This window comes from Macaca fascicularis, chromosome 16 (assembly GCF_037993035.2).
Source record: "Macaca fascicularis isolate 582-1 chromosome 16, T2T-MFA8v1.1".
Taxonomy (NCBI): domain Eukaryota; kingdom Metazoa; phylum Chordata; class Mammalia; order Primates; family Cercopithecidae; genus Macaca; species Macaca fascicularis.
Window position 1 is genome coordinate 65,762,869 of NC_088390.1, and position 14,668 is coordinate 65,777,536.

At 44.4% G+C, this 14,668-nt stretch overlaps 1 protein-coding gene and 1 pseudogene across 30 annotated transcripts in view; one reads left to right on the top strand and one right to left on the bottom strand.

The window, feature by feature from the left end:
* The first annotated feature begins 293 nt into the window (after positions 1 to 293).
* Positions 294 to 14,668, top strand: part of DBF4B (DBF4B-CDC7 kinase regulatory subunit) — a 48,822-nt gene continuing 34,447 nt past the window's right edge. For 14 of the 30 annotated variants that reach the window (XR_012425935.1, XR_012425934.1, XR_012425933.1 and 11 more), the window contains exons 1-3: positions 294 to 497; positions 951 to 1,013; positions 14,190 to 14,344. Coding sequence is in view for 14 of the 30 variants with exons in the window: in XM_065531681.2 (XP_065387753.1) it covers positions 479 to 497; positions 951 to 1,013; positions 14,190 to 14,344 (237 nt within the window). In the remaining 16 variants the exon portion in view is untranslated. Of the gene's footprint in view, positions 498 to 950; positions 1,014 to 14,189; positions 14,345 to 14,668 lie in introns of those variants that run through there. The other 16 variants (XR_012425936.1, XM_074019890.1, XM_074019870.1 and 13 more) reach the window with 4 other exon arrangements.
* Positions 11,133 to 11,881, bottom strand: LOC135967720 (large ribosomal subunit protein eL6 pseudogene; annotated as a pseudogene).

The window sequence follows — 14,668 nt, forward strand, 5'->3', positions numbered from 1 at the left end:
GTGAAATCTTTATGTAAACTGCAAATGCTCTGCAGGTGTTAGGCTTATTTTGTTATTTAGTATTCAAACTTCTAGGAATTTCAATGCAGCTCAGTGTGAAGAATCACTAAAAAGCGACAACTAGTCCTCAACTTGAGGACCATTAAGGGTCAAACCCGTCAAGCCAATGAAGAGCCGAGAAATGAAGAGACGGTTTGAGAAGACGTAGGGGGTGGGGGAACGGAAAGAGGACTTGCGGAACTAATATTGTCCTTCCAAGGACACCGTAGGGCGGATCTCGCAGCTACTGCCTTGTTTTAGGGGCGGAGCCGGCAGGAAATTTAAACTGAAACGGCGGCCGAGGACGCCAAGAGAATGATGTTTTAGCTGCCCTGGGGTAACCGGGACTGTAGAGTAGGGAAGAGCTCATGGAGCGCGCGAACGTAATACGGAGGCCTCTGATGAAGGAGTACGAAGGCCGAAAAGGAGCCGGCATTTGATGAGCGAACCGATAAAGGGTACGGATGCCGGGAAGGGGAGAAAGAAAGGCGGAAGGGGTCGTTAATAGTTGAGGCCAGGTGCAGGGTCGTGGAGGGCGCTTAGGAATTGAGCAGCGGGTAGGTGCAGAAGCTGAGGAGGGTATAGGGGCCGGGAAGGAGTTGAGGGGACCGAGGAGTGAAGGTGGCACAGGAACGTAGGGGACAACAGCCCGGAGGGAGGTATGGAGATTGAGATGGACTGGAGGTGGCCAAGAGGTCACGGCCGTTGACTGAGCGGAGTCTGAAAGGAGGCGGGGAGCATGAGACAAGAGCCTGGCGGGAGTCGCGGGATGTAGGTCGGAATGGAGTTGAGTCTTGCTGTTCCCAGGAGTCGCGTTTCTATGCGGGTTTTGAGAGACAGTAGTGGGCGGGAGGCATGGAAGGTCGAAGGGTTGGTGAAGATGGTTGAGCTGCTGTTATGTCCTTTCTCAGGAGACGATTGCCTCGAGCTGGAGAGTTCCATGGCTGATAGTAGGCCCCGGGCCCCGGACCTAGGTGGGTAAAAAGTCAGAACTAGGGACAGGAGATGAAAATTGCCCCAGGGTCTCTTGGAAAAGACCAAGAAATGTTCGCCCTGTTGGAGTTTTCTGATCGCTCAGTGTTTTTATATACTTATTTGTTCATTTTATTTATTTATTGAGACGGGGGTCTCGCTGTGTTGGCCAAGCTGGTTTCGAACTCCTGGCCTCAAGCAGTCCTCCTGCCTAGGCCTCCCAAAATGCTGGGATTACAGGCGTGAGCCATGTCGCCCGGCCCACTTAGTGGTTTTATGTGTGTATGTATGGACGCAGCATCATAGACCGTTTTGGGATTCATGGTAAAGGTCAAGTAAGACTCATATTATGAACAAGAATAGCAGACAGATGTGGAGTCAGGATAGAGTGACTTATTAAATTTATAAATTATTACATTCATAGTTGTTTACAATAAAATCCGTAAGTTAAACACTGCTACCTAATTAGGTAAGTATTTTAGCACATGGCACTTCCCTCCATACTGCCCCTTTAGTTAATACCATCCAGTTGGCCGGGCGCGGTGGCTCACTCCTGTAATCCCAGCACTTTGGGAGGCCAAGGCGGGCGGATCACGAGGTCAGGAGATTGAGACCATCCTGGCTAACACGGTGAAACCCTGTCTCTACTGAAAATACAAAAGATTAGCCGGGTGTGGTGAGGCGTGCCTGTAGTCCCAGCTACTCAGGAGGCTGAGGCAGGAAAATTGCTTGAACCTGGGAGGCAGAGTTTGCAGCGAGCCGAGATTGCGCCACTGCACTTGGGTGACCGAGCGAGACTGTCTCAAAAAAAAGAAAAAAGAATGCCATCTAGTGTTACTTCTGGATTGTTAACAGATATGCCATTGGTTTGTTGCCTTTTAAACAGTAATTCACTTCATTTACTGAGTTATTTATTCTTAATTCTTCTCATCTCTTGTTGCTTTTCTTTTTTTCTTTCTGTTTCTCTAGAGAACTTCCCTCAAGAGTGTTTTCAAAAGGAGGCTTTGTGTGATAAACTAAGAATATATTTATTTGAGCCTTGTAGTAAAATTTAAGTCAAGATTTTTTTTCCTTCAACACATTGAAAAATTACAGTGTTTTCTCCTTGTTTTCTTCAGCATTTCTTTCTTATTCTTGTTGCTTTGTAAGTGACCTGCTTTTCTCATTAAATGTTTTAGATTATGTGAGCCTATGGATTATATTGATGAAAGAAAAAAAATATTTTAATTTATTTTATTTATTTTGAGACAGGGTCTTGCTCTCTCACCCAGGCTGGAGTGCAGTGGAGCAGTCATGGCTCACTGCAGCTTCAGCCTCCCCAGGCTCAAGTGACCCTCCCACCTCAGACTGCCAGGTAGCTGGGACTAGAGGCACTCACTACCATGCCCAACTAATTTTTGTTGTTGTTGTTTGTTTGTTTTGTAGAGACGAGGTTTTGCCATGTTGCCCAGGCTGGTCTTCAACTCCTGGGCCCAAGCGATCACCCTCTTTGGCTTCCCAAAGTGTTGGGATTACAGGCATGAACCACTGCGCCCAGCCCAGTAGTTTAGATTATACTTTTTTATATTTGTTCTTAAAATTTACTATAAGATGATTATGTGTGTATTTTAGAGAGTTTTTATTTTCATTTTTATTCCAGTTTGATTTTTTTTTTTTGAGGCGGAGTCTCGCTTTGTCGCTCAGGCTGGAGTGCAGTAGCGCCATCTCGGCTCACTGCAACCTCCACCTCCCGAATTCAAGCGATTCTCCTGCCTCACTCTCCTGAGTAGCTGGGATTACAGGACCGTGCCACCATGCCCAGCTAATTTTTGTATTTTCAGTAGAGACAGGGTTTCACCATGTTAGTCAGAACTAGTCTTGAACTCCTGACCTCGTGATCCACCCGCTTCCGCCTCCCAAAGTGCTGGGATTATAGGCGTGAGCCACCACACCTGGCCTCCAGTTTGATTCTTTAAAAAGTTTTTTTTGTTATTATTTTATTTTGGAGACAAGAACTTGCTCTGGAGTGCAAGGCACTCAGGTTGGAGTGCAGTGGCACAGTCATAGCTCACTGCAGCCTCAAAGTCCTGGGTGCAAGCAGTTCTCCTGCCTCAGCCTCCCAAGTAGCTATGTCTACAGGTGCATGTCTCCACACCTGGCTTCCTGTTTGATTCTTGACATAGCTTAAAAGGCAGGCCACGTGCAGTGGCTCACAGCTGTAATCCCAGCACTTTGGGAGGCCAAGGTAGGTGGATCACCTGAGATGAGGAGTTCAAGACTGAGTTCAAGACTAGCCTGGCCGACATGGTGAAACCCTGTCTCTACTAAAAATACAAAAAAAAAAAAAAAAATTAGCTGGGGTGGTGGCAGCCTCCTGTAATCCCAGCTACTTGGGAGGCTGAAACAGGAGAATCACTCGAACCAGGGAGGTGGAGGTTGCAGTGAGTCGAGACCATGCCATAGAACTCCAGCCTGGGCAACAAGAATGAAACTCTGTCTCAAAAAAAAAGCCAAAGTTTATCACAAAAAACAGGAGACATGAGAGTTACTCTCCTTTCAGGCTGTCTGATTCCCACTTCCTAAGAAACAACAATTTACAGCTTTTAACTATTTCTATTTCTTCTAGAAGTTTCCACCTTATTTCTGTAATATGCTTATACTGTTTTAATTGTTTTCCAATTTGAATTATGTCTTTTTTTTTTTTTTTTTTTTTTTTTTTTTTTGAGACGGAGTCTCACTCTGTCATCCAGGCTGGAGTGCAGTGGCTTGATCTTGGCTCACTGCAACCTCCAACTCCTGGGTTCAACCGATTCTCCTGCCTCAGCCTCCCGAGTAGTTGGGACTACAGGCACATGCCACCGTGCCTGGCTAATTTTTTGTCTTTTTAGTAGAGATATGGTTTCACTGTATTAGCCAGGATGGTCTTGATCTCCTGGCCTCGTGATCTGCCCACTTCAGCCTCCTAAAGTGCTGGGATTACAAGCCTGAGCCACTGCACCCAGCCCAATTTTTTGTATTTTTAGTAGAGATGGGGTTTCACCATGTTAGCCAGGATGGTCTCGATCGTCTGACCTCACAATCTGCCCTCCTCAGCCTCCCAGAGTGCTGGGATTACAGGCGTGAGCCACCACACCCGGCCTATCTTCTTTTTTTTTTATAGAGATGGGGTCTCCCTATGTTGCCCAGGCTGGTCTTGAACTCTTGGGCTCAAGTGATCTGCCCACCTCAGCCTCCCAAAGTGCTCGAATTACAGGCGTGAACCACCATGCCCAGCCAATTTTGAATTATGTCTATTGACTTTCTTCTATGGGCAATAAAGATTTGTTCTGTCCTACCACTTCTTTGCACCACACACAAACACACATACATTTCCCACCTTTCCTCTTATCCCCCCAGTATATATGTAGTAATTTTGGTTTAGTCATTTGTATTGACTTTTTTTTTTTTTTTTTTTTTGAGATGGAGTCTTGCTCTGTTACCCAGGCTGGAGTGCAGTGGCGCGACCAGGGCTTACTGCAAGCTCTGCCTCCTGGGTTCATGCCATTCTTCTGCCTCAGCCTCTGGAGTCGCTGGGACTACAGGCGCCTGCCACCAGGCCTGGCTAATTTTTTGTATGTTTTTGGTAGAGATGGGGTTTCACCATGTTAGCCAGGATGGTCTCGATCTCCTGGCCTCGTGATCCGCCCACCTCGGCCTCCCAAAGTGCTGAGATTACAGGCGTGAGTCACCGTGCCCCGCCAACCTGATTTTCCTTATGTAAACATTATTCGGCTGGGCATGGTGGCTCACACCTGTATTCCCAGCACTTTGGGAGGCCGAGGCAGATGGATCACCTGAGGTCAGGAGTTTGAGACCAGCCTGGCCAACATGGTGAAACCCCGTCTCTACTAAAAATGCAAAAATCAGTAGGATGTCACGCATGCCTGTAATCCCAGCTACTTGGGAGAATGAGGCAAGAGAATCACTTGAACCCGGGAGGTGGAGGTGCAGTGAGCCGAGATCATGCCACTGCACTCCAGCTTGGGCAACAGAGAAAGATTCCGTCTCAAACAAACAAAAACATTGTTCACCACTGAGCTATATAATAAACTAGGAGATTTTCTTTGTTTTTTATGTATGGATCACTAATTCAGGTCCAAACTCTTCACCAGAGTATGGGCCTTCTCTCAATACTTTCAAGCTCATCAGAGGGTCTGTCAATTTGTCTTGGAGACATAGCGTTTTAGTACTCCAGTCTGGTCTGGCTGTGTGCTAGGCCTGTTGCGCTGATTTCGTCCTCCCATCTCCCCTCATTATTCTGTGGAATTCTTTTTGCCTCTTTCCTGTGTTGGACCCCCTGTATTTTAAATTCTATATTTTTTACATCATGGAATACTACTCAGCCATTTAAAAAAAAAAAATGTCTTTTTCTGCAACTTGGATGGAGCTGGAGGCCATTACTGTAAGTGAAGTAACTCAGAATGGAAAACCAAATTCCATTTAGTTTTCACTTGTAAGTGGGAGCTAAGCTATGAGGATGCAAAGACGTGCAAAGTGATATAATGGACTTTGGGGACTTGATGAGGGGGAAGGTTAGGAGAGGGGTGAGAGATAAAAGACTACATATTTGGTATAGTGTACGTTGCTTGGGTGACAGGTGCACTAAAATCTCGTAATTCACTGTATGACTCATCTATGTAACCAAAAACTACCTGTACCCCAAAAGCTATTGAAGTAAATAAAAATTTTAAAAATGAAGAATTAAGTTTGGGGAGCCCCACAGCAATATTTGGCTTTCCTGAAATTCTGTATAAATTTAGACAAGACTGTCTCAACATATATCCATCTATATGCCAATGTGGTAACAGTCTCTGTATGGTTTTTTGTATTTGTTTTTAACTTTCAATAAACAAGTAATAAGACGTATCCTTCATTCCAGTTCTACCCCTTACTAACAGTATGATCTTGGGCATACAGGATTTCTCTGTGCCTCGATTTCTTTATCTGTAAAACAGGTATAATAATTTTATCTTCTTTATAGACCTGTTGAGAATATATTGTGCATAGCAAGTGATATATATTCGTTATTTTTATTGCTATTATTGTCAAAAATTATTAAATTTTGATTTTTTTGTAGAAATGGAGTTTCACTTTGTTGCCCAGGCTGGTCTTGAAGTCCTGAGCTCAAGTGATCCTCCCACCCTGATCTCCCAAAGTGCTGGGATTACAGATGTGAGCTACCGTGCCTAGCTTATTTATTTAGTTTTTTAATGGGCAGCCCCCAAACCAGAATAGGTTCAGAGAGGCTCCTATAGGAAGGCTTTTTAGATTAGCTGGTCTCCAGTATTGGCTACAATGTAAGTCAAATCTTGTCTTTCTCTTCAGTATTCTGAAATTCCGTGACAGTGTGTCTTTATGTGGGACTTTTTTCATTTATGGAGCAGGTACCTTTCAATCTGGAACAGCATTTTCTTTAGTTCTGGGAAATTTTTAGCATTATTTCTATAATATTTGCCCCTTCTGTTTTCTCTTTTCTGTTTCTGGAACTTTAATTGTTTGGATATTAGATCTCATAGATTCTTCTTTTGATTTTCTTTTGAGACAGAGTTTTGCTCTTGTTGCCTAAGCTGGAATGCAATGGTGCAATCTCAGCTCACTGCAACCTCTGCCTCCCAGGTTCAAGTGATTCTCCAGTCTCAGCCTCCCAAGTAGCTGGGATTACAGGCACCCGATACCCGGCTAATTTTTGTATTTTTAGTAGAAATGGGGTTTCACCACGTTGGCCAGGCTGGTCTCAAACTCCTGACCTCAGGTGATCCACCCACCTCAGCCTCCCAAAGTGCTGGGATTACAGGTGTGAGCCACCGCACCCGGCCGATTTTCTTGTTTTTCTCTCCCATTTTCCATCTATTTGTCTTTCATTCTGTTCTCTAGAAAATTTCCACAACTTAATCTCCAATTTTTGTTGAATTTTTAATTTCTATAATATACATTTCCAAGAACTTTTTCTTTTCTGTGTGTTTCTTTTCTCACAGTGTCTTGTTGTGCTTAATGGATATAATGTATTCCCTTTCCACTCACTGGTTGTTGATTGTACTGTTTTTGTTTCTTTTTAGTTTTCTTCTGCTTCCTACATTGTGTCTATTTCCTCTTCTGTTTTTTCTGTTAGCCTAATTTCTTTTTTTCTTTCTTTCTTTTTTCTTTATCTTTTTTTCCTAATTTCTTTTTTCTTTCTTTTTTTGAGGCAGAGTCTTGCTCTGTCTGCCAGGCTGGAGTGCAGTGACGTGATCTCAGCTCACTGCAACCTCCCCCTCCCAGGTTCAAGCAATTCTCTTGCCTCAGCTTCCCGAGTAGCTAGGACCACAGGCACCTGCCACCACACCTGGCTAATTGTTTGTATTTTTGGTAGAGATGGGGTTTCACCCTGTTGGCCAGGCTGGTCTTGAATTCCTGACCTCAGGTGATCCACCCGCCTCTGCCTCCCAAAGTGCTGGGATTACAAACGGCCACCGCGCCCAGCCTAGCCTAATTTCTTGTTAGAAACTTTCTTTAAATGTCTGATGATCTTTGTTTACCTATTCATATTTAAGAATGAGGAGAAGGGGTTGTCAACTTGATAAACTTCATTGTAAGCTGGGACCTGGCAATTTTGTGGGGCAGGGACCTCAGTTGTCACTAGTTTGTATGTTTTTGTCTTGGGCTAGTCAGTTCCCTAGAGAAGAGTCCGCCACACCTCTGGTAAGTATAAGCTTGTCAGCATTCTGGGAGCTCACTGGGGCAAGAGATCTGTAGGTCTTACTGTTAAGTATACAGACATTCTTTTGATCCCTTGTGTTTTCACTAGGGCTTTATCTTTGCTTTCACCTGTACCCAGTGTTCCTCTAGTCCAGGGATTTTTTCCGGCCTCAAGACTATTGACATTTTGAGCCAAGTAACTGTTTTCCGAGGTTGTCCTGTGCTTCGTAAGATATTAAGTGGCATCCCTGGCCTCCACCCACTAGATGCCAGGATCACACCCACTTCCCAGTTGTGACAACCAAAAACATTTCCAGAGGTTGCCAAGTATGCCCTGAGGGGAAAAATCTCCCCCAGTTAAGAACCACAGCTCTAGTCTTCTGCTGGGGTGGGAGAGGGTTCTGAGAGTCTAACTATTCCTTTTAAAGGCTTTCAAATAATTGGTATTTTAGCCTACTGTTTCATTCTAGCATTCTACTCTATATGATCCGTCTGATTGGGCCTTTCAGCTCTAATCAGCTTGCTTCTTGTTGGCTTAGGATTTAGCCTTCTCTCATCTCCTGTCTGTTTTTCACTCACCCATCTAATTTCCAGCTTCCAACATTTTGTGGCATCTCTTGCCTGTTGTCTTCTTGCCAGTATCTTTATCTATTTTTATTCCTTTTCTGTCACTTTAGTGGTATTTGGAGAGAGAACAGAAGTTCTTGTATTCATCTTCCACATTTATTCAGAAGCCCAGATCATTATTTCTTCAAATGTTTTCTTCTCTCCATTGTTTCTCCCCCTTTGCAACTCTTCTGGTGGTGTTGACACTTCTATCCCTATCCTCTGCATTTCTTAAATTCTCTGATGTCCATTTATTTATCTCTTTGTGATACCTTCTGGAAGAGTTACTCAACCTAATTTACCAGCTCACACTGTTATATTCAGCTCATCTATTGATGTGGATAGATCTTTTCATTTTTAATTTTAATTTTAAAATAATTTCACAGTTATAAAAAAGTTTCAAGAATAGTCAAAGGTTCCTACTCTTTACCCAAATATTAACATCTTTGTAATAATAGTACAGTTAGAAAAATCCAGGCCAGGCGTGGTGACTCACCCCTGTAATCCCAGCACTTTGGGAGGCCGAGGCAGGCGGATCATTTGAGGTTAGGATTTCGAGACCAGCCTGGCCAACATGGTGAAACCCTGTCTCTACTAAAAATACAAAAAAAATTAGCTGGATGTAGTGGTGGGCACCTGTAATCCCAGCTACTTGGAAGGCTGAGGCAGGAGAATCACTTGAATCCGGGAGGCAGAGGTTGCACTGAGCCAAGATCGTGCCACTGTGCTCCAGCCTGGGTGCAAAGCAAAACTTGGTCTCAAAAAAAAAAAAAAAAAAAAAACCCCAGGGGGCTAGGCATGTTGGCTCATGCTTGTAATCCCAGCACTTTGGGAGGCTGAGGTGAGAAGATCACTTGAGCCCAGGAGTTCAAGACCAGAATGGGCAACATAATGAGATCTCGTCTCTACAGAAAATCAAAAAAATTCGCTGGGTATGGTGGTGCGTGACATGGTGGTGCACGTGGTCCCAGCTACTCAGGAGGCTCACGGGGAGGATCACTTGAGCCCAGGAGGTCAACGCTACAATGAGCCATGATCACACTACTGTACTCTAGCCTGAGCGACAGTGAGATCCTGTCTCAAAAAAAGAAAGAAAAGAAAAATAATCAGGAAATTAATATTGATGTTATTAACTAATCTATAGATCTCATTCACATTTTACCAATTATCCCCCAATGTTCTTTTCCTGATTTAAGATTACATGTTGCAGCTAGGCACAGTGGCTCATGTCTGTAATCCCGGCATTTTGGGAGGCCCAGGCGGGCAGATCATGAGTTCAGGAAATCAAGACCATCCTGGGCCACGTGGCTGTCTCTACTTAAAATACAAAAATTAGCTGGGTGTAGTGGCGCATGCCTGTAGTCCCAGCTACTTGGAAGGCTGAGGCAGGAGAATCTCTTGAACCTAGGAGGCAGAGGTTGCAGTAAGCCGAGATCGCACCACTGCACTCCAGCCTGGGTGACAGAGCAAGACTCCATCTCAAAAAAAAAGAAAGATTACACGTTGCTTTTAGTTATCATATCTCCTTAGTCTCCTCCTGAGAGGAGGTCCTCATTCTTTGTCTTTGATGACCTCAGTACTTTTGAAGTCACCTCTAAATTTGGGTTTGTTTGATATGTCCACATGATTGAATTCAGCTAAAGCATTTTTGGCGCAGAAGTGATGTTATCCCCTCTCCAGTATGTAGTATCAAGAGGCACATGATGAAGATAAGATAAATCTCATTAACTTCGATCCCTTGATTAAAAGTGGTGTCTGCTAGATTTTTCCACATGAAGTTACTGTTTTACCTTTTGTAATAAATAACTATCTTACAGGAAGATACTTTGAGACTGTGCAAATATTGAGATTTAAGCTGTTTTTCTTTTAGAGCTGGCTTTGGTGCTGCACGCCTGTAATCCCAGCTACTTGAGGCTCAGGCAGAAGAATCACTTGAACCTGGGAGGCGGAGGCTGCAGTGAGCCAAGATCACGCCATTACACTCCAGCCTGGGCAACAGAGTGAGACCCTGTCTCAAAATAATTTTTTTTTTTTTTTTTTGAGATGGAGTCTTGTTCTGTCACCAGACTAGAGTGCAGTGGCATGATCTCGGCTCACTGAAACCTCTGACTCCCTGGTTCAAGCAATTCTTCTGCCTCAGCCTCCCAAGTAGCTGGAATTACAGGCACATGCCACCACGCCCAACTGATTTTTGTATTTTTAGTAGAGATAGGGTTTCACTATGTTGGCCAGGATGGTCTTGATGTCCTGACCTCGTTATCCACCCACCTTGGCCTCCCAAAGTGTTGGGATTACAAGCGTGAGCCACCACGCCTGTCCCATTTTTTTTTTTTTCTTAACAGCTTTATTGAGTTATAGTTCACACACCACACGGTTCACCCATATAAAGTGTATGTTCAGTGACTTAGTATGTTCACAGAATTGGGCAACCATCACCACAATCAATTTAGAACGCTTTTCTTACTCCAAGAAAGAATACCCATTAGCAGCCACTCCCAAACTTTTCCTGATTCCCCAGCCCTAGTCATCTGCTGATCTACTTTCTGTTTCTATAAATTTGCCTCTTCTGGACATTTCATATAAATAGAGTTATACAATATGTAGTCTTTTGTGACTGATTTCTTTCACTTAGCATGATGCTTTTGTGGTTTATCCATGTGGTACCATGTGTCAGTACATCATTCCTTTTCATTGTTGAGTAGTATTCCATTATATGGATATACCACATTTTGTTTATCCATTCGTCAGATGGACATACGAGTTTCCACTTTTTTTTGAGAGACACAAACAAAATGTTATCAGTTATTAGGTTCTTAAGAAATTCAGAACACCAATTTGTGAGGATAAGTTCCGTTCATCAGGGCAAACACAGATCACAGGTAGCCCTGGAGCTGAGGAAATGTTTGATATTTTTTGTAAAACGTGTGAGTCCACAACTTGCTGATAAATCTTGTGCACCAGTAAGATGTTTTGCTGTTTTCACATTGCTGCTACCAATTTTGGTTGAGGTGGCAATGACAGATTTCTGGTGTGTTCTTTGTAGAGGAACTTGGTCGAGGACCAGAGGTCCAGTCCCAAGACCAGCTGCTTCAGGAAAACCACCCTCTCGCCTCTGTGGCGCCCAGTGAGGATGACCAGAGTGGTCCTGGAGGTGATGCTGGATCGCAGTTTTCTCACATGCTGACTGAAGGGGTTTTTTTTGCCGTTACTCAGCAGCTTTAGAGGCACATCTTCAGTAGGATAATATCTAGGCATTTTGTGAAGTTTAACCACCTGGGTGCCACTGTTCTTGTCAACACCAACTGGTTTTGTAACAGTTGCAAGAAACTTCTTTTTCTTTTCAACCTTGGATTTAGCAGCTGAGTACTTCTTCCTGGACATGGCCTTTCTGGAATACATAGCAGATCGGGAATATCTGCAGTTCCTCTGACAAGGACAGGATTGCGGCTGCAATGGGGTTTCCCCTTCTTGGGCGTTTTCTCCTTGAGGTTGCCCCTTTTCACCTTGCCACCAGCATCAGCCTTCTTGGCCTTGGGTTTATATCTGGCTTCTCAACTTTTTCACCCATCATCTTGCAGGATGGGAAAGACTTCACTTTTTGGCTATATGATTAATATTGCTATAAGCATTCATTTACAGGTTTTCATGTGGCTGTATTTTCATTTCTCAAGGCTATACCTAGGAGTAAGATTGCTGGGTCATATGGTAACTCTGTGTTTTAACCTTTTGAGAAACTGATACATGGTTTTTCCAATGTGACTGCACCATTCCACATTCCTTCCAGAAGTATGTGAGGGTTCCAGTTTCTCATATCCTCACCAACACTTGCTATTATCTGGCTTTTTTTAAAAAAAAAAAAAAAAAAAAAAAAAAGAAGAAGAAGAAGAAGAATCTCACTCTGTCTCCTAGGCTTGAGTGCAGTAGTGTGACCTCAACTCACTGTAACCTCCACCTCCTGGGTTCAAGCAATTCTCCTGCCTCAGCCTCCCGAGTAGCTGGATTACAGGCGTGAGCCACCATGCCTGGTTATTTTTTGTATTTTTAGTGGAGACAGGGTTTCACCATGTTGGCCAGGCTGGTCTCAAAGTCCTTATCTCAAGTGATCCACCCGCCTCGGCCTCCCAAAGTGCTGGGATTACAGGTGTGAAACATGGCACCTGGCCAAGATTTTTAAAATACTTTGTTTTTCATGTCCATTATCTCCAACTAATTTTTTTTTTTTTCCTTTTTTGAGATGATGTCTCCCTCTGTCACCCAGACTGGAGTGCAGTGGCGTGATCTCAGCTCACTGCAACGTCTGCCTCCCGGGATCATGCAATTAATGTGCCTCAGCCACCCGAGTAGCTGGGATTACAGGCGTGCACCACCGTGCCCAGCTAATTTTTCTGGCAGAGGCAGGGTTTTGCCATGTTGCCCAGGCTGGTCTCGAACTCCTGGCCTCAAGTAATGTGCCCACCTCAGCTTCCCAGCTGGGATTACAGGTATGAACCACTGTGCCCGTCCTAATTCTTTTCTTTAACTGCCGTTCCTGCTTTATGTTTCCTGTATCCTCCCTAGCCTTTCTGATGATATTTATTATACTTTAATGGTTTTTTCTTTTTCCTATCTGGTTCATTATTATGATAGACAATCTATACCAGAGAAAGTTTTTTTGGTAGTACTTGCTTTCTTCAGTTGCCTCATGTTTTCTTATACACAAATGTTCCTTTGGGACATTAGCCACTCTGATTGGTAACGTGCTCCTGGAAGGAAGATCAAAAGCTTATGCGCTATCTCGTGTGTCCCTCCATTGAGTTTAGGGATTGGAGGTTGCATAGAAGAGGAAACAACCCAGGCTGGGCGCTGTGGCTCACGCCTGTAATCCCAGCACTTCGGGAGGCCGAGGCAGGTGGATCACCTGAGGTTGGGAGTTTGCAACCAGCCTGACCAACGTGGAGAAACCCTGACTCTACTAAAAATACAAAATTAGCCAGGCGTGGTGGCGCATGCCTGTAACCCCAGCTACTGGGGAGGCTGAGGCAAGTGAATCGCTTGAACCCGGAAGAAGGAGGTTGCGGTAAGCCAAGATCACGTCATTGCACTCCAGCCTGGGCAACAAGAGCAAAACTCCATTTCAAAGGGGAAAAAGAAAAAAAAAGAAGAGGAAATGGCCCCACTATGCTGCAGAGCCCCTGGAATATGGGCTCCTTCACTCTCCATTTGCAGCAGCATTCTGTGCTCTCCAACACAAACACACACACACACACGCTCTTTGTCCTGTTTTTCAAGAGCTGTCTTTTTGAGTTATAATTACCTAAGTTACCAAATGGAGAGGTTAGGAAGTAGGCCCATTCAGGAGCCAACAAGTTCACTGTCCCCTTACCCTCTTATCTGTCTCAAATACACATGCATATTTGCCCTAAGCTAGGCTGCAACACTGGCATGATGTTACCCTGCTGACTGGTTAGGGCTGGGCTGCTTACTTGGCACTGGCAACATGGCAAGCAGTGACTCGCTCAGCACAGCTAGAAAGCATCCTCCTGCCTGGCACCCCCTGTGAATCTGGGTCCTCTTTTCCCTAGCTTACCACAGCCCCCCAGTGTCTGGTTTGGGGATCTGTCTAATTCCTTTTTACTTAAATGGCTTCCCTAGATTTAGATTCTAAGGAAGAAGTGAAGAAGTCAGCAAGCCTTGTTTGCTTATTATCTTGTTTGGAAGGTTCTAGTTTCACCACATCTGAGCTTCATGAGGGTAAGGGCATTGGCTTCGCAGCTGTCTGTGTGTGCCCAGGGCCTAGTCTGCACTGTTGTAGCACACAGACTGAACTGTCAGTGAGGGCCACCTGGCCTCAGGACTCTCTTTTCAAGCTTCTTACTTTGCTCCTCTTTATTGTTTTCTAGGGGCTCAGCTAGGGGTTTCCAGGTATCTGGGAAAATGCCAGAAGAACTCACCAGGTGCTGGGAAGCATCCCTTTTCCGGAAAGTCCTTTTACTTGGATCTGCCTGCTGGCAAGAATCTCCAGTTTTTGACAGGGGCCATTCAGCAACTGGGTGGGGTAGGTAACCTGCTCTTCTGTGATACCATGTGCATTTGTGCTGTAGAGCAGGAGTTGGATAGGGATTATATCTATAGTTTCCAGGTATTTTATTTCTTTTTTTTTTTTTTTTTTTTTGAGATGGAGTCTTGATCTATAACCCAGGCTGGAGTGCAGTGACACGATCTCAACTCACTGCAACCTCTGCCTCCCAGGTTCAAGCAATTCTCCTGCCTCAGCCTCCCCAGTAGCTGAGATTACAGGTGCACACCACCATGTCTGGCTAATTTTGTCTTTTTAGTAGAGATGGGGTTTCACCTTGTTGGCCAGGGTTGTCTTGAACTG